The 27,273-nt window shown below is 45.8% G+C and overlaps 7 protein-coding genes across 7 annotated transcripts; 3 read left to right on the top strand and 4 right to left on the bottom strand.

Moving 5' to 3' along the window:
* Positions 1–330: 330 nt before the first annotated feature.
* TGAM01_v201443 (hypothetical protein) lies at positions 331–1,344 on the bottom strand (the record flags this gene model as incomplete). Its single annotated transcript, XM_018804800.1, has 1 exon — positions 331–1,344. One exon carries the CDS (start codon positions 1,342–1,344, stop codon positions 331–333), a length of 1,014 nt encoding a protein of 337 aa, XP_018662068.1.
* Positions 1,345–3,305: 1,961 nt separating this feature from the next.
* On the top strand, positions 3,306–4,276 carry TGAM01_v201442 (hemerythrin HHE cation binding domain-containing protein; the record flags this gene model as incomplete). Its single annotated transcript, XM_018804799.1, has 3 exons — positions 3,306–3,389; positions 3,451–3,969; positions 4,088–4,276. 3 exons carry the CDS (start codon positions 3,306–3,308, stop codon positions 4,274–4,276), a joined length of 792 nt encoding a protein of 263 aa, XP_018662067.1.
* A 1,450-nt stretch (positions 4,277–5,726) lies between these two features.
* Positions 5,727–7,802, top strand: TGAM01_v201441 (hypothetical protein; the record flags this gene model as incomplete). Its single annotated transcript, XM_018804798.1, has 5 exons — positions 5,727–5,873; positions 5,933–6,438; positions 6,494–6,830; positions 7,427–7,742; positions 7,798–7,802. 5 exons carry the CDS (start codon positions 5,727–5,729, stop codon positions 7,800–7,802), a joined length of 1,311 nt encoding a protein of 436 aa, XP_018662066.1.
* A 44-nt stretch (positions 7,803–7,846) lies between these two features.
* On the bottom strand, positions 7,847–8,934 carry TGAM01_v201440 (hypothetical protein; the record flags this gene model as incomplete). Its single annotated transcript, XM_024548762.1, has 3 exons — positions 7,847–8,026; positions 8,121–8,434; positions 8,487–8,934. 3 exons carry the CDS (start codon positions 8,932–8,934, stop codon positions 7,847–7,849), a joined length of 942 nt encoding a protein of 313 aa, XP_024406578.1.
* A 630-nt stretch (positions 8,935–9,564) lies between these two features.
* TGAM01_v201439 (NADPH-dependent 1-acyldihydroxyacetone phosphate reductase) lies at positions 9,565–10,376 on the top strand (the record flags this gene model as incomplete). The annotated part of the gene is made up of 2 exons (XM_018804797.1): positions 9,565–9,671; positions 9,755–10,376. 2 exons carry the CDS (start codon positions 9,565–9,567, stop codon positions 10,374–10,376), a joined length of 729 nt encoding a protein of 242 aa, XP_018662065.1.
* Positions 10,377–10,740: 364 nt separating this feature from the next.
* On the bottom strand, positions 10,741–14,055 carry TGAM01_v201438 (hypothetical protein; the record flags this gene model as incomplete). Its single annotated transcript, XM_018804796.2, has 7 exons — positions 10,741–11,204; positions 11,256–11,374; positions 11,422–13,079; positions 13,142–13,688; positions 13,743–13,820; positions 13,876–13,970; positions 14,020–14,055. 7 exons carry the CDS (start codon positions 14,053–14,055, stop codon positions 10,741–10,743), a joined length of 2,997 nt encoding a protein of 998 aa, XP_018662064.2.
* Positions 14,056–16,248: 2,193 nt separating this feature from the next.
* On the bottom strand, positions 16,249–17,517 carry TGAM01_v201437 (capsule polysaccharide biosynthesis protein; the record flags this gene model as incomplete). The annotated part of the gene is made up of 1 exon (XM_018804795.1): positions 16,249–17,517. The coding sequence occupies one exon, from the start codon at positions 17,515–17,517 to the stop codon at positions 16,249–16,251; it is 1,269 nt and encodes a 422-aa protein (XP_018662063.1).
* Positions 17,518–27,273: the final 9,756 nt, after the last annotated feature.

Genomic DNA, 27,273 nt, shown 5'->3' with positions numbered 1-27,273 from the left:
ACGCACTCGCTCGCGGCTTTCTTTGACTCCAATAGATCCAAAATGCGAAGTTCGCCTTTGAAAACCTGAGGATGAAGAAGAAAGAGCTCAGCGTACAATTGCAGTTTAACATGCAAACACGCATTTGTGGCTTTTGCTCATCATTACAATTGGGCACTAGATGCCTTTTTCTACTACGCCATTTCGGAAGGTTGGTCAGTTTTGTCAATATTCATTAGTGGCGAATTGAAAGCGGCCTAAACGAATCCAATATAGTTACATAAGAGCGCAGAAGTCTTGACGGGCAATGAGATCCCGCGCATCTAAACCCGCATAGTTGAATCAATGTACTTATCCAGAGAGGCCAAGATTGGTCTCGCTCAACGCCGCGACCATTGCGTATGAGTTCTCCATCCCATAAACATCCACAGCTGAGAGCCGTCCCAGCCACTTCTCGTTTGTGGCGTTGTTACAATAGCTCGCCACGCTGTCAAGGTACAGTTTGAAGCCAGCCCACGGATTCCCAGGGTTCGCTTGGAGTGCCGCATTTACCAAATGTTGCTGAGATATCGGATTTGTTGCATTGGCTGGTTGCTTGCTGAGAGCGAGGGCATTATTACAGTTGTTTTTGAGGTCGTGAATATACTCGCGCTGCGCCTCCACATCAGCGCGAACGCCAGATCGTGTAAGATGCCCACCCACAAAGTGGTCAAAATCGTACTCGAGGATCTGGTCGTGCGCTTGGATGAACCCAGGGACGTCTTCCGCCTCGCCGAGATATGCAAATGGTGCCCATCCGGGGAATACGACATCAACAAGCATCAGCACCTTTTGGCTTGGTGCGTAGATGAAGATGTTTCCGGGCTGATGGTTTGTACCTTTATATGAAAGCTGAATGGTTTGGTTGCCATTAAGGAGTGAATAGTCGTCTTCAAAAATGACATCAGGGAGAGGATCATCAGAACTTGGTGTTGCAGCAAGAAGGTCTTTGGTAATACTATGCGCTATGTGGGTCGCATTCTTGAAAAGATACGCGCTGCCGATATGATCTGCGTGAGCATGGCTGTATATGACATGCGTTACGCGCTTGTCAGTGGTGTTACTGATTGCATATGCGATATTTTGCCCAATGGATGCGGGCGCGTCAACAAGGATGACCCCCTCGGAGGAGACAAAGAAGACGCAGTTATACTGGTTATCTGTCACCATGTAGGCGCCGCCACCGAAAGTCTCGACACGATATCCTGCACCATTTAGAGGAGGTGAGTCGGTAGTTACTGGAGCCCAGGTAGGGACGGTGAGAAGATCTCGGGCATTGGTACCAATAGAGAAGAGAGCGAGGTAAACAAAATCTATAACTCTCATTTCGGCGTATAAAAGAGTTCTAATAGAGGATTGAGTTTGACAGCTTTTGTCAGGGAAATATTTGTAAAGATCCGTGATGTGTTGATGGCGCAGTACTAAACAAATGTTTTGGTAGGGCAGATTAAGAGGCTTATATATAGGTATTAAGCAAAGCTATTATATTTACTAAAAGTATGGAGTTTGCAAAGTTCTATCTGGCAATCAGGAGTCATTCAATGTATTGGATTGGTGATTTGTCACGTTAGTTATGCAGAGCTGTTGGATGTAACATCCTTTGACCAGGTATACCTGGATATTACTTTTTTGGGATGCTCTGGGTACTTCCTTTTTAAGCCATAGCTGGAGATATCCTGGACAGTAAGAGCTGTTTGTAATGTATTTATTTACCTCACTAACCAGCAGGGTTTTAATATTACCAGGAGATTAATGCTCGTTTATGAATCACCATATACTTCCGGAAAACGTCGTTTGACAATGCCACCCAGATCACTTTTCTGCTCCTATGAATTTATCCCGAAGAGAGTCTTGATGAAATAGAAGACAAAGGATTTAACATTACGACCAAGGCGGTTAGAAAGAAATGTTATACCATTTATGTGTTGTTTCGCTGTTGATGAGCCACGTAAGTCGATAACTAAGCACATCAGTGCATGGAAAACTAACATATCATCCGCCCTATCTCTAGTGGACCATTCCATTTCTACAATAACTGATGTCTGGAGACAGAACTTCAATTTTAATGATCAAAGCGACTCTAAGCTTAGCAGCACCGCATAGGATCCTCTCTTCTCTTATCCACTATGAAACTCAACAACACTACTTCGGGTCAGGGCTTCCGACGATCAAGATTTCTGAGGCATGTACACCTATTATATCAACACTGTAGTCGTCGTTGTGCAGCGGTAAGTCCAGCATACCCTACGTGTTAGATACAATGCTAATTAGAAAGGCAGTGGATGATGTAATGGGCGAAGGCTGACAGACCGCCTCAATGAGATCATCAGAGAGATACGGTGTGTCTGACCTATCCGAACCTAGAAACAAGGCTCGCTTGTTTTGCTGTAAAGTGTTTCTTTTGCAATTCTATTTATACTTCATGCTTTTTGCTCGGAAACCGCAGTTCTGTTACTGCGAAACTGATGGGTCGTTTTCTTGGCTTACAGTTGACGCATTCCTGCAACAGGTGGAAGCAATGCTTTTATCTGATTTGTGGCTCAGTTTTCATTTTAGCTGGCCCGAGAAGATATCTTTTAGCGGCGTCGAATGCATCAATAGCTTAGCTGTAAGCATTAAGGCTCGCATTATGCGCACACGCTAAAGGGGTCCACAGGCAATAGATGGGTTTTTCTCGTCACCAGCCTCTCATTCTTCCTCATGGATCGCTCGCTATCTCTGCTAATCAAACTCTTTTTTCTTGGTTCGCTTTAAGCGTGAATAGTACTGCCAAACGCTTTCGCATGAACATCTTCGTAGCCTAGCAGAATGGCACTGGTAGCTCAATATTCGCTGATAAATCCTTATGATGGGATATTTAACTCCATGCAAAGAGTCCCATTGCTGCTAGAGAATTGGGTTATATCAAGAATCTTCTCCCACTGTGCTTGCGGATTCGCCAATGGCTCCAGTATCAGCAGGATTACGATCTCATACCGTTTTCGCGGCGTGTAAGAATTTAGTAATAGCCTCTATTCTTGTCTAGCTGCATTATTCATGGCAGAGAGAATTCTTCATATAGTAGTAGCGTCAGCATTAAAAGATAGAACCATATATCGAGCGTATAAATACACACTAGTGTACTGCCCTTATTTTTACAGGAATAAAATACACGGAGTTTACAACCTTCCCTTCTAAAGTATTTCTTCTTCAGGTGAATTGTCCTCAGCATAGCTTACCTTGCTGATCTTCCTTCATTACCTTGCAGTTAAGAGTCAGAAGGCGTCAAACTCCCGGTACTCGGTACCATGGCTAGCGCAGAAGGCAATTCCAGCCGGCCTTGGGCCGACGGACCCTTTGAACTTATTCCGATTGCGCTTCTCGGTTACAAGGTATGCCAAAAATTAATTAACGGTATTCTCGAGTGGACGCAACGCTCACTCTTATGTCTAGCCAGGAGAGAAGGTTGAACCATACCATGCCATGGGCTTAGAAATGGTTACTGTCCATAACTGCTTGATAAGAGGCATAAACAGCATCTACCTTCAGTGCATCAACGTCGAACGTTCATCGGCTAGCATTCCAGCATTCATCAAATACGCCAGTGTATGGGGCCGTGTCCTTAGCCTGCACCATACGACCGAAGAGAAGTGGATTTTTCCAGAAATCGAGGAAATCACTGGGGAAAGGGGTATCATGGATGCCAGCGTCCAGCAACATCATGCCTTTGAAGAAGGCGTAAAAGCATACACCGATTACTTGAAGAATGCGGACATCGGCGAGGAAAAATATGACGGGGCAAAACTGAAGACTATTATTGACTCATTTATGCCTAGCCTAAGACAGCATTTGCAAGATGAGATTTTGACTCTCAAAGGCTTTGACAAGTATAAGGACAAGACCGATTGGGCCAAATGGACAAAGGATACAATCGCCAAGGTGGTGAAGAAAACTCAGACAGCTGACGGCATGGTAAGTTCACCGTTTGCCTTCGACTACCCCTCGTGCCCTCCTTTTGTGGCTGGAGCTCGGAATAGTCTTTTTGGAATACCAAAACAATGTATTCTGACAATGAATTGCATGATTCTAGGTTGTGGAGCTGCCCTTTGGGGTTCATAATCATGACGTTGAATATGAGCAAATTGGCAGCTGGCCTCCGGTTCCGGCTATTGTTTTCTTCATCATCAAGTTTCTGTATTTTGGAAAGAACTCGGACTGGTGGCAATTTGCGCCTTGTGACAAAAACGGCAAGGCTAGAGATCTACCTTATTCCTTATAAAGCTTCTAAGAGTTATCTAATGCAACCTTTTAAAAAAGGATGCACAGCTAACAACAATGATAATAATAATGATCATATGCACTTGAACTATATGCAGATAGTTTAGGTATGTTGAGAGACTCATTTCCTACGGATACAGTATATAATCAACTTGAAACATCGCCTGGAAAACCGCAGAAAGCAAGACCAACAGCAAAATGGAGGGCGATTATAACAAGTGTTCGAATTGTAACGCCCTGTAGTGGCCTCAAAGTCCGATTTAGCACCGCGGCCACGCTTTTCGTTAATGCCAAAACATATAATGCAAGCAAAATTTAACAGAAGAGAATTACAGAACTCGAGCCCAAGTGTTAATACGCGTACTCTGTTATATCGAAATGTTTAGCCTCCTTAAGCCGAAGAACTGGGCTCGGTTTTTATCGGAAAACTAACAATGGAGCGCGGTGGATCAGATTGACAATGCTATTTATTTATTTTTCGAAAGGGTTTTACAGTTTGATCGCGGTTACCCTAGTCTGTTAGCTAGCTGTAGCGAGCTATAGCGGGTGTAGCATCTAGACAACCCCATTAGCTGAGTTTTCGGGGCATACGGCAATTTCTCCAATTAGCATCTATATGTTGGCTAGGTCAGTTTCGCTCCAAAGGCCCAATGCGATATCAAAATAGGCATGGATATACAGTAAAACCTATCCCCGCATCCATTTGGGTTGCCCACGCCTTGTTCTTGCTGAGCATTACACTCCAAGGGCATTCCGATGCAAGATAGCTGAGCCTCATCAGTGATAGAAATGTATTGCTTTACCCGAGAGAGCAACATTCCCTTTGCACATGAAAAACCCAACTATTACCAACAAAGAAATAGCGAATCTGACAGCGGTACTCATATTAGCATTGACATGTCGAACTGACTTCTAGAGCCATGTGAAAGAGGTTTTAGAGTAGTGAAACCCCACTTGCCGCGGTGAACTTTTGCTACAAAACTTTAATCTCAGACCAAACTCGGCTATCGCTGAAACAATAGCGGCCTATCACTTTCTCTTCTAAAAGTACAAAAGTGCGCTGGTAAAGCCGAGGCATAGGTCTCTCATAGCCACTGTATCTAACGTAACGGTTTTTGCTTTGACAGGGAACTTATTCCGCACAACCCACAGACATGTCACTCACACTATACTTCATAAAGAGCGGCTGAGGCTCTTAGTACAAACTAGGTAGTTTTGTCTAAACAAAGGGGCACACACCTCGCTCTGTTGTCTATATTGAGAATAGCCTGCACATTCCCTAAGAATCTTCTTAATCTAGAGACTGGCATCCAGTCAGGTAGTTGATGCTTAAATGATTTCCTTTGAGATACCTTTTGACCAAGTTTTATATACGTGGGCTTGGGCTGCATTACGTTTATGCTCAGCTTTGCATCAGTTCTAGTTCGTTACTTGGCATTCAGCACTAAATTATGCCTGGAAGTCGAGGTTCTGAAGCATTGGCAGTTGTCATAACACTCTATATCACAAGCTCTATAGCCATAGGCCTCCGATTCTACACTCATGGCTTCATTCTCAAGCACTTCTTCGCTGAAGATTATATAACATTAGTTTCATTGGTACGAAATATCGTTTTAGACAGCATAGAGCAAGTCCAGACACTGATATACTTTCACAGGTATTATATACAGCTTACACCATCTGTGCAGCCCTTTCCATCAAATATGGACTAGGTTCGCATGTCATTGATGTGCCTCCTGATGATCGCCCAAAGGCTATTCTTTATAGATGGATTACCACTTTCATATACGTAATTCTTTCCATGTTGACTAAATGGATTGTCGGTATATTCCTCCTGCGAATCTGTCCACGCAAACGCTGGCGACAAATCACCATCCGGGTCATTTTGGCCGTTATCACTGTGTTCAGCCTTATATATGAAGTATTTGCTATCCGAACTTGCGATCCGATTGAGTTGCAATGGACGAGATATAATCCCATTCCACCGACTGAGGGTAGCTGCAACGCAACAACATTCGCCACGGTCACGATATACATCTCAGCGTTTCTTAATGTTGTCGCTGACTGGATATTGCCCGCACTTCCAGCCACTCTTGTCTGGAAAGCACAGATACCACAGCGAGAGAAGATCTCCATCATTGTCTTGCTTGCTTTGGGGTCTGTGTAAGTATCAGCCACTTCTCTAGTGTGAGGTTATACACAGCCTAATAATCTACAGTGCCTCTATCGCTACAATCGTTCGCATTCCTTTCGCAAAAGGCTATCTTGATAACCCAGATTACCTCTATACAACCATTGACCTAGGTATTTGGAGCACGGTTGAGATTGGAGTTGCCTTAACAACATCCTCTCTTGCAACACTCAAACCTCTTTTGAAGCATATGCGGCTTTTCAACACCATATCTTCATCTGAGAGACTTGGCTCAGAATCTGACGAAAGAATCAGTAACACAACATTTAGAAGAAAACCCACTATAACCAAGCGAGTGGATACTTCCCCCAACCTTCGAGGCGAAGGAGACTTATGGCGCACAGATTCTATAGGTGTAGAATTGGTTTGTCGAAGTGACAATATGCGTGCTCCTAATAGGATTCAAGATTCCGATATTGAACTAGGTTATCATAAGGGATTGCAAGATAGTTATAAACCCGTATAGCATGGCTTTTACTACGTTTCATCGTCAATTAACTAAGATCTGAAGATGTGGCTTGCTATAGTGGCATATAGAACGCTTGTCATTTACTACTGCAGAGTAAAATTAGACCCCCGCGAAGGAAATTGCGATATTTTCGCTTCCATCACACATGTCATCTCAAACAATAAATCAGATAGTTTGATCTTAAGTTAACTAGCACTGTTGTCTGATTTTCAGTCTATGGAGTTGATATTACTCCTGGAGCTAGATGTAGATCTTGTGAATTGGGACGGAAAATATCTGGCATCTTTGTCAGTGCGGCAACGATGAAAAGCGACTGGGATCTTGGTTCTTTATAGGTTCCTAGGCTTGATATATATCAATGGTTGTAAATATACGTTTAGCGCATCTGAATAATTGCCAGGTAGTTCGTCGCCCATAGAAGCTACGAGCAATGAACGCGTGAATTGCAACTGCTACTTCACAACAGTTAATCATCGGAAGCAACCTCGAAGCTGTTTGTCGATGTCAAGGCATCAATGCCTTCGGCGTCCACGGCTGCTCTGTTTGCTCCCAAGAAGGAGTCTGAGAAGCCCAAGGGCAATGGACTCTTTGGTAATTCGGATGCCGCAAACCCGTTGACTGGCGCGTCTGCAGCTCTCTTTGGCATCAAGCCAGCGACGCCGGCCGCAGCATCATCTCCTGCTCCGCTATCCGCCCCTTCTCCCGCCCCTACTACCAACCTATCTAACACTGTACCAGCCGCACTACCCGCAACGACCACTTCAGTTACCTCGACTAACTTGTTTGGTGCCGCAGCCCCTGCACCTAGTAGATCAACCACTCAAAAACCGGTGATGTTTAAGTCAGCTTAATGCTCGTGTAGATTAGCTGTGACATCTAGATGATGACAGTCTTCGATAGCTGCAGCCTGGCTAATTTGTACAGCAAGGTCCCATCACAATGTTATATCTTGGATCGTATATTGACTTCGAGGCCATTTCTAGGAGGAATGGAGAAACCTTTTCTTGCTCTGAAAATGTTCTACGAGTCTCAACCATCTCAGTGAAGGCCATTCCATGAATGCGAAATGCTTCCACTTGCCCCTCCCAGTGCTATAAGAAAACGTTACTCAGCAAGATAGTTTTGCATGCGATAAACGGGGTTGAAAATCATCAGGGATGCATTAAGAAATGTAACGAGGCTTACTGCTTCTGTAGCCATACAAAGTACCAGAGCCATGGAAGCATCTGTTGGGTAACTTCTCATATTGATAATGGCTTTTATCTTCTCTAAGCATAGGAGAAGGTAGTGTATCATGAGTTTGTGATACCTTTCTGCTTCCCGGGTATTGTTTGAGATGAGACTGTATCTTCGTGCTGATACGTACATCACGGCAGTAAATAATCCTATATCTGTCATGGCAACGGGGACGAAAATTGATCTCATACTTCTTTGAAACGAGCGCTGGGATTCTTCGGTAATACATTCGGTCCAACCGTTTGGTATGACCCATTCTAAAACTACGCCACATGTTAGAGTGTCACAAAAAGAGGATTTAGTAGCAACGCGTACAGAAATTAAAGAGGAATAGTTCAGTTTCGGAAAGAGGCCACGGAAAGCAAGTATTACAAGCTTCCCTTCCGCCATCTCTGATACGAGCGTGCAATTGTTGCTTGGCGCTGAAACTGCCCGCTTGATACAGCGCTAGCCTCTCAGTAAGTGCCCGCCGCCGGCGAGCATGAGATTCCTTGGAAACATGTGATCTGATCTGGCTTAGCGCATTCGAATTGTTCAATTGTTGTGGCAGAGTCGCAGTGATAAAGTGCAATGTCGGCTGTTGTACGTCAAGGGGGCGAAGCAACTCGGTCTTCCGTCTTCCTTGTTCCGGTGGTTGCTCAGATACTCCTCCGGCACATGTTGCGGCCCTCATTTGCAATGACATCTCCGTTGTATTCTCCATGACTCGTAGTAGGAAATGGTACAGCGTCGGCGATTTGCAATAACGTGGAGTATGATGCATAGTTTCAATGTTTCTACACTGGAGAGATTCTGTAGGCGATGCTTTTCGGGCTGATAGAGCACGTGAGTCGGAGTATTCAAGCCACAACATACCCGGGCATAAGCAGCTCCAAATACCAAATGTGGAAAGGTCATAGCATCGAAACGTCCCCAGGGAGTAAGCAGCTCCACTCTCCTAATTAGGCAATCATCCCCTTCAGCTATTCTGAGTTCCAAGTCTTCACTCGTGATATGTAGAAAATATAAGCTGGGCAGCATTCCTCTGGATTTCCATTCTAGCAATACATATAAATATTATTAGACTAAGTCATTCTCAGCAATCCTGAGCCATCATTCTATCATGTCATCAACTACCCAACGAAAAAAAGTACTTATTACAGGGTATGGCGTCGGTGATATAGGAGCCCGTCAACCAATATTAACAGAACATGTTTCTTAGATGTTCAAGCGGAATTGGTGAAGCATTGGCGAGAGAGTTCCAATCAAGAGGCGAGTTTTTAACTCATCAAATACAAGTCGATGTTTGAAAGCATAAGGCTTACACAAACTTGTCTCTTCACTCTCTTTAGATTACCATGTTATTGCTACGGCTCGCAGACCAGAAAGCATATCTCACCTTCGAGAAAGAGGGATGACTACTCTATCTCTGGATGTAACCCAACCAGAGAGTGTCAAAGCGGCTGGATTAGAGGTGGAAAGAATCACTGACGGCAAACTGGACGTTTTGGTCAATAATGCGTAAGTGGGATTGGGTCTGATTGATGTTATTACTATTACTATTTATTACTAATTGAACTTTAACATGGCTAACGCGCGCATAGTGGAATTCTTACACGCGGCGCATTAGCCGATGTCTCACCGGAGCATATCTATTCTATATTTAACACAAACGTCTTCGGTATCATGGCTGTTGTATCTGCTCTCTTGCCGCTACTCATAGCCGCCAAAGGCACGATTGTCAATATTTCATCAGCGTCATCTGTGACACCGTTCCCCTTCAAAGGGCCCTATGCAATGACTAAAGCAGCGCTGAACTCGTATGGTCGTACTCTGGCTATCGAGCTTTCGCCTTTCGACGTACATGTTTTGACATGCCCTACTGGCTATATCGAGAGCAAACTGGAAGCCAATGGAACGGATCAAGTACCGGAAAACAGCTTGTATAAAGCCATGGCTGGAAGGATGGAACTGGGATCCCCAGATATGCAGATGGAGGGAACAGAATATGCAAAGCTGGTGGTGAACGAAGTGCAGAAAGGACGCGGCTGGGGGTTCGGTCCTTGGAGATTTGGGGCAATGAGAGAATGGCTATGGGTGGGAACAGGAGCATCTAAGGGCTATTGGGCAAGCATGATGGGGGAAACATTTTTGCAGCGGGGATACAAAGGAATGATCAACTGGGACGAAGTTACAAGAGTTCTAAGACAAGAGAAGGATCTATAGTAAAGGGTATGAGATTGGCAACTTGCACTGAGTGGCAAAAATGTATAATTTAGTCTAGATCTCTATTTTGCATGGCATTCAACTTGTATTTGTGCATGCCTTCTCCATAATTGTTAGTTCGGCCGGCCCTATCCAGCGCGCTGCTCGCAAACTCTAGTGGGCTGGCTCGCTCAAGATGCTGAGATGATAACCCGACGTTTGCTTTATCTTGCCTCAATGTATATGGAAAGTGTATAAAGTCGGTGCATTATGCTTTTATTAGTTCATTCTTATGACAATTTGTGGTAGATATTCTAGGAGCCTTAAAACAGGACATGGGGCATGCAACAATTGGGGCTGTGACTCCGCCGCTGGTTTCAGTATTCTAGGCGTCCAAAGCTTGACTTTTGCACATCCTCCAATAAACTCCATTCCGTTCAAGTAATTCAGAATGACTTCCATTCTCTAGTATCTTGCCGTCCCCAAAGACGAAAATGACATCTGCATTTCTCACAGTAGAAAGCTTGTGCGCCACAACAACCATTGTTCTACCTTTTGAAGCGCGCTCAAGAGCTTCTTGTACGAGCTTCTCATTCTCTGGATCCAGGGAGCTTGTTGCTTCGTCCAACAATAAGAGTTTAGGGCTTCGGATAAGGGCGCGGGCAATAGAAATTCGCTGCTTTTGACCACCAGAGAGCGATACACCACGGGATCCAACAGCAGTACTATACCCCTCGGGCAAAGACACAATGAAATCGTGAATCGATGCATCGCGGCAAGCTTGATGAAGTTGTTCATCAGATACTGTTGATGAGTCTACACCTAGCAGGATATTTTCTCTGATTGAACCTGAAGTGATCTGTTAGACACGAATATCTTGGAATTTTAACAACAACTTACCATGAAATAAAGAAGACTCTTGGGAAACTAATGATAGCTGCCTGCGATATGATTTCACACTAAATCCGGCAATATCTTTTCCGTTGTACAATATTTGTCCTTCTGTAGGATCGTAAAATCTATACTTGAGTTAGCTTTGCTGGCAGAATTATAATTAACCGCTTACCTTTCTAAGAGCGATATAATGCTGGTCTTCCCGCAGCCAGACGCTCCAACTAGAGCAGCGAATTGCCCCTTCTCAATCGTCAGGTTGAGTCCTTCAAAGACGGGCACGTCTCGTGTGGGATATTTGAAGTGAATGTTCCGAAGTTCAATTTTGACACCCCCGTCGGATTCCGGAATTTCTTCATGCGCTTCAATCTTGTCCTGAAAACGAGACTCTCGCATATCCAATATTCTATTTGAGGCAGTTGTGACTTGAGCTGCGCTCGGCCCATAACTCAAACTTTGTCCCGCAGCTTCTCCCGCGTTCAAGGCAACCATAAAAGATACGAAGAATTTGAGTACCGTGAGCTCTCCATTGGCAAGCAAGCGGCCTCCGTAATACAAAAGCAGAGCTTGGCAGGGTATAGTTGCGCTATCGGATAGGCCAACGAGGAATGTTGCCCATCGAGCTTTTTTAAAGGCTGCAACCACATGATTTCGACAAAGAGTCTCAAACCGCGTACATATAGTCTCTTCCAAGGTGAAGGCGCTCACAGTCCTGAAAGCAGCAATTGACTCAGAAGCAAACTTGGAGCTTTCAGCGAAAACTTCATTGTTCATTCTCTCAAACTGCAGCTCGTATTTGAATCGAAAGAATGATGCGACGATGCTGATTGGGAGGACGACACAGCATGCAACCACAGCCAGTTTCCATCCAAAAGCAAATGCTATTGATACAGAGCCGACGATGCTAAAGACGGCAATGTAGACGCTCGCCATACTGGCGCCTAAGAGCTCATCCAGCCGCTGTGGGTCAGACGCTACACGAGCGACGATAGCGCCTTGAGAATGCTCTTCTTGATCAAAAAATGCCATCCTCTGCCAGAGAGTTGACTCAAAATATTCCTTCTGGTATTTTGAGCGGATAATGAGCCCATTGCGTAATGAGGTTGATAATGACCCGAAGTAAGAAATGCCAGCTCCTGCAGCAAGCACTCCAAACATGCCACTCCAAAATTCACTCTCTGATCTTAGTTTGGACCCTGTGTATTTGGAAACATCAATAACATGAGCAAAAAGTAGTGCTTGTATTGGTCCTGTTGCTCCTGCAGAAGCTGTGAAGACGAAAATGAGAATCATGAGATAGTGGCTATCTTTGGACTCATACAACAGTCGCCCAAAGCTTTTCCAAAAGCTTCGAGAATGTTGCTCGATAGGATGACTTGAGACATCCTCAACGGTCAACTCGGGCTTGTCTTTTTGGGGTAGAATGGCCGTCTCCATATCATCTTCCGAGCTTCTTTCCATGCTAGTCTCTTTTGTTTCATCCCCAAGGGATATGTTTTGAGCATGCACAAGACTAGAGTAGGTGCCATTAGGTATAGCCAAAAGACTCTCATGAGTCCCGGATTCTACCACCCTGCCTTGTCGTAGAACGACTATACGGTCGGCTTTTTGTACTGTTGACAAACGATGCGCAATAGTAATAGTGGTGCGCGACTGAGCAGCTCGATCAAGAGCAGCCTGTACAATCTTTTCGCCTCGCACATCTATGGCGCTTGTTGCTTCATCGAAAATTAGGATATTAGGCTGGCGAACGATCGCCCGGGCGATAGCAATTCGTTGGCGCTGTCCACCAGATAACTTTGTACCTCCATCACCAACAGGCGTTTCGTAGCCCTATCAAAACTTTAGTCAGTGTGGTCTATAACAAAAAAGGTTCTAGAAACAGAGAGACTAACCATTGGAAGCTTATTAATGAACTCATCTGCAAATGCCTCTTTACACGCTTGTGTAACCAATTTTCTCTTTTGCTCCTCAGAGCTACTTTCCCATTGAGTTCCAATAAGGCCATTAGCAACATTTGTGTAAATTGTCCCATTGAAGAGGAAGGGCTCTTGTTGAACCAAGCCAATTTGAGATCTCCACCACTTCAAGTCTACTTCGTCCAGAGAGCGGTCTCCAATAAGGACGGCTCCGCTCGGTTTTATTGCGCCCCCATGCTCTTCGGGCATTGGAATAGGCGATTTGTTGAGGGTATACCATTGCTCTATGAGTCCAATGATAGTACTTTTCCCAGATCCAGATGGTCCAACAATAGCGGTTGTCTTCCCAGCTTCTATTCGTAGGTCCAGGTCGTCTAAAATTTTAATATGTGGTCGACCAGGATAAGCAAATGTGACTTGCTTGAGAAAAATATCTTCTTTGGGATTGACTTCTGGACTTTTGAGTTGACCTTGGCTTGGCTGAGGAGCATCAATTACGTTGAGAAATTGGCGAGCCGCAGCACTTTATTGTGTCAGTCCCTATTGCTACGTCCACACAAATGGGTGATAGACGAACCTAGCTTTGCTAAGAGCTAATAAAGGCGTAGCCACCCGCTCTAATGAAAAGACGATCATGGTCATCGAAAGCAAAACACTGATCGTCATTAGGTTAGTGTAAGCCAAAGTTATCATAGGTGCACCGTCCTTACACTGTTATTGTCCCAAAGTTGTCCAAGTGACCTTCAAGGTAGAGTTTGGTACCAAACCAAAATGCAAGACCAAAGCAACCGAAAACAGCAAAAAACTGTCACATATTAGCAGTCGGAAATATTGTGGAGGTGATGGGCAAGTACCGTCAATGCAAATTGAAGAGCGATTAGCGGTGTCATTTTGTTACCATGACTTCTCATTTCATTTACAAAAAAGGTATATTTCCGAGCAATGCGGTTCTCAGCACCGCAGGCCGCAATCATTCGCACACCAGCCAGAGCATCACTTGCAATTGCAGAAGCGTTTGCGTCCGCCTGGGGAAAAAAAGGTCAGTTTAATATCATAGATGGTAAAAAGCTGATGGAGCACCTACTTGAACCATTTGGCTACTTGCTTTCGCGGTAAAGGGCATTATTATGGACACTGTTAGAATGATAAATGCAACCACTGAAATGACAACAAAAGACAATTTCCAATTGGCATGAAAGGCCACTACAAGCGCGGCGATTATAGTGGCATTGTATTCGAAAAAGACTCCTAACTTCTCAGAAATGCCTAGCTGTAGAGTATTACTTGTCGATGTAATGGTGTTTATGGCATAGCCAGGAGACATTGAGTCAAGCGCATGAACACTCTGCCCGAAGAGCTTTTGCAGATAGTGGAGTCGAATAGCAGATGACAGTCGAATGCCTGCCATACGAAATGTGAACTACTCTCATTGTTAGTCCATCTAATAGACACAACCCGTCAAATGGAAACGGAACTCACTTTGTTGGCATAATTCAGTACGAGGCGGGCAATGAAGAGAAAGAACATGTACAGCCTTCTTTTGCTTAGTAACTCTCAAGTGATAAACACTATTATGAAAATACCACGTAGAAGGCTTACGATAATTTGTCTATTTGATGCTTTAACCTACTGGCATCGCCATCGCTAGATGATTGAGAAAAGCCGCTTAGGTTACCGACAAAGCTTCCTGCAGGGTTCCATCTGTGAGTTCACCATGATTTCAATGACAAGAAAGAACATGCAAGAGTCTTACCGAAAACGACATTCATCAGTGGTAAAGTAACTCCCGTCGCGATAGACGAAATAATACCCACAGTGTAGGCAAAAATGTCAATTTTGGTTGCATAGCTAAAGACGCGCTAAACACTATTAGACAGGGCTTTATGGAGGTGGAAATAGGGCAACAAACAAAGTAATCTTTCAATTTGGGCTTCTGCTCTGCCTGACCCTGTAAGCCATCTTGGATGGGCTCATTGTCAATAGGATCTGGAGCGACAGAAGGCGATACCGTACTGCTAGTAAGCGATGTTTGGCCTTCTTGCTGCTGTCCACTTGACTTTTCATCCATTCTGCTCAATAATTGCGCGTCATAGAGTGACTTCCCAGATAGGTAACAAGGTATGAAGCATACAAATTCACCCAAACTTGTGTACAGCAGCAGAAGCGCAGCATCAAGTAGCCTATCCCAGGTACTGGCACCTTTCGCGAGAAATTCGGTACCGAGAAGCTCTCTCCAGTACCCGGTGTAAGTGCCACAAATGGTACCTGACTCCACATGCATCGTTGCATTTCAAATTTCTAGCCAAGCTCTCCAGGGCGATTATGCACTCATGGCCGGGGCCACTACTAGCCGGGTCTCGTCCCGTGCCGATTTCCACTGGTGCTGACTCGTATTCGACTTGTCATACTGCTAGTACTACTGAAGTAAATGGCAATGTTGATCTGCACGTTAACATTTTCAGATTACTATCTGTAATTCGTACGCATATGATATCCGTGCCACCATGCTTAGAGCTGGATAGTAATTCGAAACCCCTGACCAATTGAGCTCGTATTCTCATCCAGTTTATACTCTATCAAGCGTAGTGTTCATACTCATGGGCTGGTACCTCTACACTGTGCACTCGTCTAATACATATTCATCTTCAACCGCAGCCACACGGGCCACACCACATATGTATAGATTACTCCATCCCCAGCTAATAGACGAAGCTCCATGATCAGCGGCACTAACATCTTATCTCCTGTTTGGTAGCATCTCGAAATTGTAATAAGTGATAGGTAATATAGGCATAGAGTCAGTAATGGCTTCACCATTACCCGTGTAGGCCATTCGCCATCAGACCACCGCTGGTCTACGGTGTACATTATCTGTGGTACGTCAAGTATTGAGCTATGGATGTTTGATCCGTCATATGTGTATCCAAGGTTGGAGCGATGGAGACCGTCATCTGCGCCCTTGTCCCTGTAGGCCATAGTGCAGCGATGTGTGTTATTCCGGCAGCCATTTTCGATCACGGCAGTATAGGAGCGATTATTGTTTCACGGGACATCTATAGTCTGGACAAATAGTATTCTCATTTTTACTGGGTAAAATCTTTCAGGGGCTCTAGTAGCCCCAGTTCGAAGGTGGTCTCACTTCGCTCCAGCACCATGGGAACCAGGTCTCTCGTTTGGTCATAGTGTATGCTACCATATCTCAGATAGGATGCAAACGTCCCCTCTCCGTGATCAGCGTCTGCAAACTCCTCTTTATCCCAAAGCTCCGCTAAACACACTAACTTGGGGTTTTTGGGACCGCGGCTCACCTTGATGGCAGATTGATTTGCAAATGCGTCGCGCACATAAGCATTGGCTTTTTGCCAAATCTCATCTTTAGGGCCGTCAAGGCGTGCCCTCAAGAGATTATTCTGCTCAGTTCCCGACCATTGTGTAAGCGGTTGCAAGGCGAATAACTCTTGCATCGCAGGCGCAAGAAAAATCTTGGTTGCAAAATACTCCGCGCCATCAAACCCATCATTGGGGTCACGCAGACCCCTCAGTCTCTCAAGGCAAAGGAAATGCGCGAGATAATCGAGCATGACATCTACTGCAGTAATCATCTCTGGATCCTCAATCACCCTGTCAGATGGTGTTTCTATGGCTTTGATGTGAGCTAGCAAGGGGTGCTTATGGAATCCGGTTGCATTCGTCGTATCCGGACCCCAGAGGCTGAGATAAATGTCATGCCATCTTTTAATGAAGGGATTTCCAGACTGGCAGACAAGAAATCCGTTGAGCATTGTGTAATATTTTTCACGGAACTCGACAGCAAAGCCACCTAGCTCACACGGTGAAGCCGGATCGATAATGCGATTCCACCATATATCGTCCAGATGTCGAAACAGAAGTGTGCCGACATCCATCCACGCGCCGCCATACTTCCACAGCAGAGGTAAACGGACTAGGTCTCCTTGGTGAGGCCCCACGAATAACCCATCCATGGTCCCTTTATTAAAAGCTTCCGGGAAAAATGATGATTCGACAAAGTGCTTAACGTGTGTTTCTGAGTCAGGAACGGCGTCCAGAACGTGAACTGTCCAGTCTGGGCCAAGCTTTCGAACCCAATTGATTACATTTCGCTGTGCCCATGGCTGCATGGCTTTCCATCCCTTATTCCAAAATGTCCATACGTTCTTTTGAGACGTAACGGCGTGTCTCTTTTGTAACCATGACGCTATTTCTTGGTCGGAGCGCTGATCAAGTATTTCCGAAGCTATCAATCTGACACCTTGGGGTAACTCAAGCTGAGCCATATACCCCTCTTCTGTAGAAGTAGAAGGGCCAGTATCGTTATTTGCCTTGGCATGCATCCTGGCGCCGAGTAGCAAAAACAGGCATAGAATTGTCTAAAAGCGTGAACTCTAAATCATGAATGAAGATGGGAGATGAAAGCTAGAAGGGGACTTGGGCGTGAAGAGGCATGCCAACACCATCACTCTCGGGCGTCTTGGGCTACAATTTTAAGCTTGATCAAGATTTTTGTCAAATGTGTCGGAATGCAACTTGGTAACGTTTCTTTGGCTGTGGATCTTGTAATGTGTGCACTACTGCATCGTCCTTGAAGCTAGCTGCGTCGTACTTTACGGAGCTTCTCCAACGCGGGGGTAAGCCCGGAATATTGAACGAGCCTATTGCTCTTGAATGGCTCTAGATACTGCTGTATACCGATTTCCTCGAAAAGCTAGGCGGTAACCCCTGCCTATTTACTAGCTATAGCAAGCTAGCTATCCCTAGTAGTACTCGTACATGTATGGCGATGGGGCAATTGTGATTAGATAGCAACAATACCTACCTATTGGTGGATATGGTCCTATTTACTCCATCATGCAATTAAAAAGCGCTTACTTTGGCACCTGCAGCTGCAAGGGGTGTTGCTTTAATCTTTTTTCTCCTTATTCGTAGCTGAATAGTGAGCGTCCGGAATATCTTCCTAGGCAAACAATCACCCATATTGTACTGTGCGAGGATATAGTGATTACACTACCGTCTGGACCACATTACAAATAGAATCCTTCGACAAAGGACCAGGTAGTAGTTCTTACCCATCCATGAGTACTGCGATGTAGCACAGTACTTATAGCTGGTATCAGCATGCGGGGCATGGAGTACATGTAACCAGATTTATATAGTAACTCTCAATGGCTGAAGTGTAAGAAAGACGTTTGCACATGCCTAGGTACCCTACCTACCTATAAGTGCTAGTGGTATAGTGGCCTTAAAAGTAGTGTGTATCGCCAATTTTCATAGTACATATTGTATTTTTGGTTGTAATTGGGCAGACGAATATGGTCCCAGCAAAGGATTCCGCCACACCCTTGTTCTCTATTGCCTTCGGGTTTTGCTGTACCCGCTGGGATGCTTGAACGAACACTTACTAGTTTGACTTTGCATGAACATAAACACGTGGGTAAACCTCAAAGCGAGATATCCGGTAAGCAGAAGTGTAATCATCACGTATTGCTTACATACGATAAACACGGATTGGACGTTGTGATAGAGTATTCCAATAGTAGTAGTGGTGTAGAGCGTATTAACCCTTTAGGGGTTGGGTTCTACCAATGTACCACGTCCACCCACTTCCTAGGTCCATCCTAAATTACTCGAAAGGAGCTCCCTGCTTGGTTCGGACAAGGATGCAAAGAACGCAACGTGCCAAAGATTGATAGTCTTAGCATTGCCGGCCATTTGGTAAGATTCACTATTATGGCAGTTACCCGAAGTTAGTGGCGGTCCATATGTCATAGGGATGGTGTCCTGCCAATGTACATTGAAATTGTATATGATCTATTAGTTAGTCGAGCTGCCAAAGGGAATGCGGGAGCATTTTGCGGCAAATCATTAGATTGCCTTTTCAAATTGTCTCAATTTACTTGACAGAATCTATTCGTCACTTGGCTTTCATACCACAAAGCCCTACGCCTCTTATCATAATCATGGCGAGCAATGATGATTTACAGAAAATTTGGCAGTGGAATGCCATTGTTCCAAGATCAATACCGACATGCATACACGATATTATTTCGAAAGTAGCTCAAGAGCAGCCAAATCAGCTAGCTATCTGTGCTTGGGATGGCGAGTTGACGTATAGGGAGTTGGATGAGCTCTCAACGGCCCTTGCTTGCCAGCTGAACGCCCTCAGCCTTGGGCAGGGGATTGTTCCCCTCTGCTTTGAGAAGTCAGTATGGACGCCGGTGGCCATGCTTGCAGTTTTCAAGGCTGGAGCCGCATGCGTTGCACTCGATGTGACCCTACCAGAGGAGCGGCTCCGAGGGATTGTAAAGCAAGTTCAGCCAAAAGTCATTCTTTCCTCAATCCCAAACAGGGATAAAGCCTCCCGAGTAGCTGGGAGTAACATCCCGCTTAAAGTGGTCGATAAATCCAGCATTCTCAATGGCGATTCCACACAAATGGGTTCCGACGCGGACTACAAGCCAGTCTTGCCGGCCGTAAATCCTTCAGATCTACTTTATCTCGTTTTTACCTCGGGCAGCACAGGGATCCCGAAAGGAGCAAAACTAAGCCACCAAAACCTTGCCAGTGCCTTACACTACCAGAGCGAAAAGTTATGCTTCAAGCCAACAAGTCGAGTACTAGATTTCGCCTCCTATGCCTTCGACATAGCCTGGTTCAACTTCATCTTCACACTATGCTGTGGAGGCTGCCTATGTATAGGGTCACATGAAGAGATGCGCAATGACCCAGCGGCTTGTATACAACGATATAGGGTCAATTTTGCCCATCTCACGCCTTCTCTCACACATATCGTTTCATCAGAAGCTTTATCTCAACTAGATATCCTAGTAACTAGTGGAGAGGTCCTGACTGCCTCTCATGCTGAGAAGATTTCACTACCTAAGAAAATCATTAATGCTTACGGTCCTGCGGAGTGCACTCCGCATGCTACCGCTTCAGTCATTCACAAAGACGAAAAGCTGCATCCACCAATTGGCAGAGGCCATGGTGCATGCACTTGGGTGGTGGACTTGACTGATGAGAGTCGTCTGGTGCCTATAGGAGAAGAAGGCGAGCTGTGGCTTGAAGGCCCGCTCGTAGGTGATGGATATCTTAACGATGAGGAAAAGACTTCATCTGTCTTCGTGATTGATCCGTCATGGCTTATGAGCGGTTTGCCGTCAAAGGCCGGTCGTCATGGCCGTCTGTATAAGACTGGTGATATCGTGCGACAGAATGAGGACGGTACATTTATGTTCATCCGCAGAAAAGATGCCCAAGTAAAGATTAACGGCCAGCGGGTAGAGCTTGGTGAAGTGGAATATCATGTCAGACGTTTACTGCGCGGAAGTTCCCAAGTTGTGGCCGAAGTGATAAAGCCACAAAATTCCAGCATTGCAGTTCTTGCCATATTTATCTGCATTGATGAATTTGAAAGCAAAGATAAAGACGCTCTAAAGGCATCTGTGGCGACTCTAACGCATGGAGTAGACGGACTCCTTGCTCAAGTGGTGCCATCATACATGATACCCTCTGCATACATTCCAATAAAAGATATTCCAATGACGGCAACGGGGAAAACAGATCGGAAAGTCTTGCATGAAATCGGCAGCAGCTTTACGACTATTGAGCTGGCAGCGCTTCATCCCACACGACAGACCGAGTTTCAGGCACCTAGAACCGAGGCTGAAGAGAAGATGCAAGGGTGGTGGGCCTCAGTGTTAGGGATTGAGGCCTCTACAATTAGCCTAGATGATAATTTCCTTCACATTGGGGGCGACTCTATCCAAGCTATGAAGCTGGTTGGAATTGCACGCCAGGAAGGGTTGGTTCTGACTGTGGCTGATATTTTCAAACAGCCTCGCCTTCTTGATCTGGCTCGGCTCATGAAAAACTTGGATCACGATTCTGCATCAGCCAGTTCATCAGTGGCCCCTTTCTCTCTCCTTGGAAATGGAATCAACTTACAGGATGCTCGGCAGCAAGTCGCGTCCTTGTGTGGCCTCGATGTTGCTCAAATCCAAGACATCATACCCTGCACCCCGTTGCAAGAGGGACTACTTGCCATGACAGTGAAGCGCCCAGGCGATTATATATCGGAAAGACAATTCACACTTCGCCCGGGATTAGTCATAAGCAGGTTCAAAAAAGCTTGCGAGGATGCTGTCGCCAACCTGCCCATCCTCCGAACGCGAGTCTTTGACTTGCCTGGTATAGGGCTTGTACAGGCGATTCTTAATGAAGCCATTTCATGGGAATCAACCGACAATGATGATTCTAATGCACCAAGTAGGTCCATGGCGCTTGGCGATAAGCTAAGTCGATTTTACTTGAGTGTTGATCGTGGCCTTGGAACTGTCTTCAAGTGGAGGATGCATCATGCCCTCTATGATGGTTGGTCAATGCCTTTGATGTTAGATGCCATTGAAAAAGCATACCAAGGACAAGAAGTCGAAACAGTGCCGTTTCAGAGATTCATCCACTACATTCAAAACATAGACAAGAATGCAGCTTTTGATCACTGGTCTAAGTACTATCAGTTGTCGCAGGCCACAGTTTTCCCAGCCACTCCTTCGCCAGCATATACACCAAGTGTTGACGAAATCATCGAACATCGCTTCACAAATATCTCTTGGACAAAAACAGATATCACGGCAGCTACTGCGATTCGAACTTCCTGGGCAATGCTCCAGGGCGCTTATACAGGTTCAAGCGATGTTGCTTTCGGTGCCACTGTGACCGGTCGGCAGGCAGCCGTTTTGGGCATTGAGAAAATGGCAGCACCTGCTATCGCTACCGTTCCCGTTCGAGTTGTTTGGGAGTCAAATCAGACTCTGAATGAGCTATTGCGGCTAGTTCAGCAGCAGTCAATAGACGGTATCCCCTACGAACAGATGGGTCTGCGTGAAATCCGCAAGGTTAGCCAAGATGCAGAATACGGCTGTAACTTCCAAACCCTCCTCGTGGTGCAGCCGCCTGGACTGGTTACAGATCAAAGTGAGATTTTCGAGCTAATATCCGAGCACACGGGCGCATTGAATGGTTTCAATACATATGCTTTGCAGCTCATATGCACTCTCTTGGAAGATGGCTTACATTTGAGCATCGGCTTTGACTCGTCCATTATCAGTAGGGCAGAATCAGAGAGAATTATCAAGCAATTTGAGCATTTAGTAAGGGTGGTTTGCGATGCAGAATTGCGAACCAAGAAGTTGCACGAAGTCGACATCCTTAGCCAAAATGACTTGCAGGACATTTGGAATTGGAATGCGCGGGTGCCAGAAACTGTGGACGGTCTGATTCACAAAAGTATCGAGAAAATGGCAATCCAGCAACCAAACTCGACAGCAATACGGGCTTGGGATGGAGTTTTAACCTACGCTGAGCTGGACTCCATTGCATCACGGTTTGCTCTACATCTTGCGAAGAAAGGAGTGCATGCAAACGTGCTCGTCCCTCTGTGCTTCGAAAAGAGCATGTGGACAGCAGTCGCAATGCTTTCTGTGATGAAGGCTGGCGCAGCTTCACTACTACTTGATATTAATCAGCCGGAAGAACGACTACGGACGATAATACGACAAGTTGGCCCGCGCATAATCCTCTCGTCCACAGATAATGCAGCCTTGGCCACTCGATTGAGCGATACTCCTGTCGAGGTAGAAGTCATAGACAAAGCAGCGCTTGACAGGCTGACTGTTGATTCACGCATTGTCTCGCAAGAGGGTATGGCAGATATCATGGCATCGCAGTCGCCATTGGATCTATTATACGTCGTTTTTACGTCGGGAAGCACCGGTGCCCCGAAAGGTGTCAAGATCTCGCATCAGAACTTTTCAAGTGCTGTAAAGCACCAGCAGACTGAGCTCGGCTTTACTTCATCGAGTCAGGTGCTTGATTTTGCCTCGTACGCCTTTGATATGGCGTGGTCGAACTTTATATTTACGCTGTGTACTGGCGGTTGTCTTTGCATCGGATCGCAGAGCGAAATGAGAGACGACCTCGCAGGTTGCCTGCAACGATATCAGATCACTTTTGTCCAATTAACCCCCTCGCTAGCCAGGACCATCGACTCTTCAATTCTTTCGCACTTGGATGTTCTTCTTCTGGCTGGAGAAGGACTCTCCATGACGGACGTTGATCACGCCTCTGTTGCGAAAATGCTTCTAAACGCATACGGCCCTGCGGAATGCTCTGTTTGTGGAACAGCGTCGAATCTGAAATTTCATACAAGTGGTCCGCCGCCAATAGGACGGGGCATTGGCCAGTGCACATGGGTAGTCGATCCAGAAGACGAAACAAAACTTGTGCCTATTGGCGTCGAAGGTGAATTATGGTTAGAAGGCCCGCTAGTTGGCCAAGGCTATTTTTACAACGAAGAGCAAACAGTGGCTGCTTTTATTCAAGATCCCGCCTGGCTTTTGAAAGGGTGGCGGGATACGCCAGGCAGAACAGGTCGTCTTTACAAGACAGGAGATCTTGTGCGGTATACTGCCGATGGCGCGCTTGTTTTCACTGGGCGCAAAGATAGCCAAGTGAAGATTAGGGGACAAAGAATTGAGCTCGGCGAAGTGGAGTATCATATTGCCAAGCTACTACCCAGTGAATATGGCAGCATACAAATAAAGGCTGAGGTGGTTGTCCCTCTCGATGGAAATGGCGAGATAATGGTACTGTTTGTCTGCGCTCCTGGGGCCAAAGAGGATATCACGATTGTTCAGCAAATCAAGAGGGAAGTCGATCAGCATTTGACTGAGATACTTCCGTCATATATGATCCCTTCGGCATTTGTGTTAATTGCGGCTTTGCCTTTGACTCCCACAGGCAAAATTGACAGAAAAGTCTTGAAGAAAATGGGTAGCGAGATAACCTTGAAGACGTTGTTAGAGTTCCAACGAAACTCACAAGTTGAGAGAAAGCCACCTAGTACAGAAGCTGAAGAGCAGATGTGCAACTTGTGGGCGACTGTCCTTGGCATGAAGTTTGAAGAAATCAGCACAGATGACAGCTTCCTACGCATTGGTGGTGACTCAATTCAGGCTATGAGATTGGTTGGCATAGCGAGAAGCTCAGGTCTACTGTTCTCAGTTGAAGATGTCTTCAAACAGCCGCGCCTTAGTGATCTTTGCAAGATGGCAAAACTCAGCAGCATCGCCGATATTGATTCCTCAATCGACGAAACGGTTCAGCCATTTTCTCTACTGCAGTCAAACGTTGATGTAGAGGCGGCCATACAGCTAACGGCATCTCTCTGCGATATACAACCTGAACAGGTGCAAGATATCTTCCCTTGTTCGCCACTGCAAGAAGGGCTGATAGCTATGACCGAGAAACAATCAGGACAATATATTTTACGCAACGAATTCGAGGTGCCAAAGTCGATAGATCCAAGCACTTTTCGACGGGCATTTGAAGAAATGGCTACAAATATTCCTATTCTGCGAACTCGAGTCGTGTACCTGCCGGGCCAAGGCTTTGTCCAGGTCGTTGTCAACGAGCCAGCACACTGGACTAAAGAGTACTCAGACGCTAAAATGGGACTTGGTACAAGACTTAGTACTCTAACTGTTGCTACCAAGAACAACGGTACGACCACTTTAACCTGGTCAATTCACCACGCCTTATACGACGGATGGTCATTTCACCTTCTGCTAGATACACTTGAACGGCTATTGTCGCAAATTGAACGGCATGCTTGGCCGCTTCCATTCCAGCCATTCATTCGCCATATCCAAAACGTTGATGTTGCAGCATCTCGGAAGTACTGGCAAACGCATTTCCAAGGATGTGAGGCAGCTGCGTTTCCGGTATGTCCTTCTCCATCTTATGTTCCTCGGGTGGACAGCATATTGGAACATGAGATTAAGAATCTGGCATGGCCCTCAAATGATATCACGCCTTCTACCGTTATTCGCACCGCATGGTCTCTTTTACAGGCAACATATACAACAGTCAATGACATCGTCTTTGGAGTGACGGTTGCGGGCAGGCAGGCTGCACTAACAGGAATTGAGAGAGTAGCTGGACCGACAATTGCAACCGTTCCCGTACGGGTAATACTAGACACCAGTCTGCAAGTTGAAGAACAGCTTCAAAGAATACAGACGCAGGCGGCTGAATCTACGATGTATGAGCATTTTGGTCTTCAAGAGATTCGAAAACTTGGTCAAGAAGCGGAGCTTGGTTGCAGCTTCCAAGCTTTGCTTGTGATACAGCCAGCGGAACTAAACACTCCTCGGAATAGAATTCTCAAAGCTATCTCATCTCAAGCAAAAAATGAGCTTAAAGACCAAGCAGATGTATTCTCCACTTATGCTTTGGAGCTGATCTTTGGCCTTGACGATTCGGGAGTCTCAATAACCTTGAACTTCGACTCCGCAGTGATTGGAGCTGAACGGATACAGAGGATAGCTGAGCAATTTGAGCATTTTCTGCGGCTACTTTGTTCTGAGGATATGGGCCAAACAACCATTGGCGACCTTGACGTCGCCTGTAAGCAGGACCTCCAAGATATTTGGGCCTGGAATAGCGCTGTTCCCGACGCTGTGGAGCTGTGTATACACGACATCATTGCAGAAACTACAACAAGGCAGCCATTCGCACCAGCAATATGCGCCTGGGATGGCGAAATGTCCTATAAAGAGTTGGATGAACTTTCAACGATTTTATCCCAACGACTGATAAAGCTCGGAGTTGGTCGGAATGTACCAGTTCCACTGCTCTTTGAGAAATCAATGTACATGCCGCTTGCCATGTTATCTGTTATGAAGGCCGGTGGGTGCTGCGTTGCTATGGACGTAAATCAGCCTGAAGAACGATTGAGGACTATTATCAGCCAAATCAAACCAACGTTGATTCTCTCATCAACTCAGAATGAGTCAATGGCTTCTCATCTTAGTGGCACAGCACACATCGAAGTTGTGAGCAAGTCGGCGTTGGAAGCATTGCATATCGAGCCTGCTGGAACCGCAGCTCAATCCCCTGCACTGACTGCAAGACCTTCTGATTTGCTTTACATAGTTTTCACATCTGGATCTACCGGCATCCCCAAGGGAGCACAGATCTCTCATCAGAATTTCGCTAGCGCTATCAAGCACCAGAGTCACCACCTTGGGTTTACTCCAGAAAGCAGAGTGCTTGACTTTGCGTCTTACGCTTTTGACATGGCATGGTCCAACTTCCTCTTTACGTTATGTTTAGGAGGATGCCTCTGCATTGGCTCTTACAATGAGATGCAAAATGACCTCGCAGGCTGTCTACAGCGGTACAATATCTCTTTTACTCAGCTCACGCCTTCACTTGCGCGTACAGTTGACGTTGATGTATTATCTGCCCTTGACACCCTGATCCTTGCCGGCGAAGGCTTACAGGCTTCCGATATTGAGCGTTGCGCTAAAGTTAGAAACCTCATCAATGCTTATGGTCCTGCAGAATGTAGCGTCTGCGCCACAGCGGCCAATCTTAGGCAGAATAAGTCAGGTCTACCTATTATTGGAAAAGGAGTCGGACAATGTACATGGATCGTTGACCCTCATGATCCAAGCCATCTCATGCCTGTCGGTGTTGAGGGAGAGCTTTGGTTAGAAGGTCCATTGGTGGGCCTCGGGTATCTTGACGATGAGCGAACAGCAAATGCATTCGTCAATGATCCGCCTTGGCTATTGAACGGAGTACCAGGGCACAGTGGTAGGCAAGGTCGCCTCTACAAAACAGGTGACTTGGTGCGATACAACTCCGACGGATCATTGATCTTTGTCGGTCGTAAGGATTCGCAAGCCAAGATTCGTGGCCAACGTCTGGAGCTCGGGGAAGTTGAGGTCCACATCCAGCGGCAATTGCAAGAATATCGAGACTTGCAAGTTGTGGCTGAGATTGTAACACCGCGCGATGGCTCAAACCAAATACTGATTGCCTTCCTAACAGTAGGAACTGAGAATGAAGAGAGTGAAATGGTTGGCGAAATAGCAAAATTACAAGGCGCTCTTGGCAATACTATTCCTTCATATATGATTCCATCAGCGTTTATTCCACTGAGGACTTTTCCAATGACTACGACTGGAAAGACGGACAGGAAAAAGCTTCGCGAAATTGGTGGCAACATGACAATAGAAGAGATA

The sequence above is a fragment of the Trichoderma gamsii genome, assembly GCF_001481775.2.
Source record: "Trichoderma gamsii strain T6085 chromosome Unknown Scaffold_3.2, whole genome shotgun sequence".
Classification (NCBI taxonomy): Eukaryota; Fungi; Ascomycota; class Sordariomycetes; order Hypocreales; family Hypocreaceae; genus Trichoderma; species Trichoderma gamsii.
Note: the sequence above shows the minus strand (reverse complement) of the source record. Positions and strands in the feature narration are given on the sequence as shown.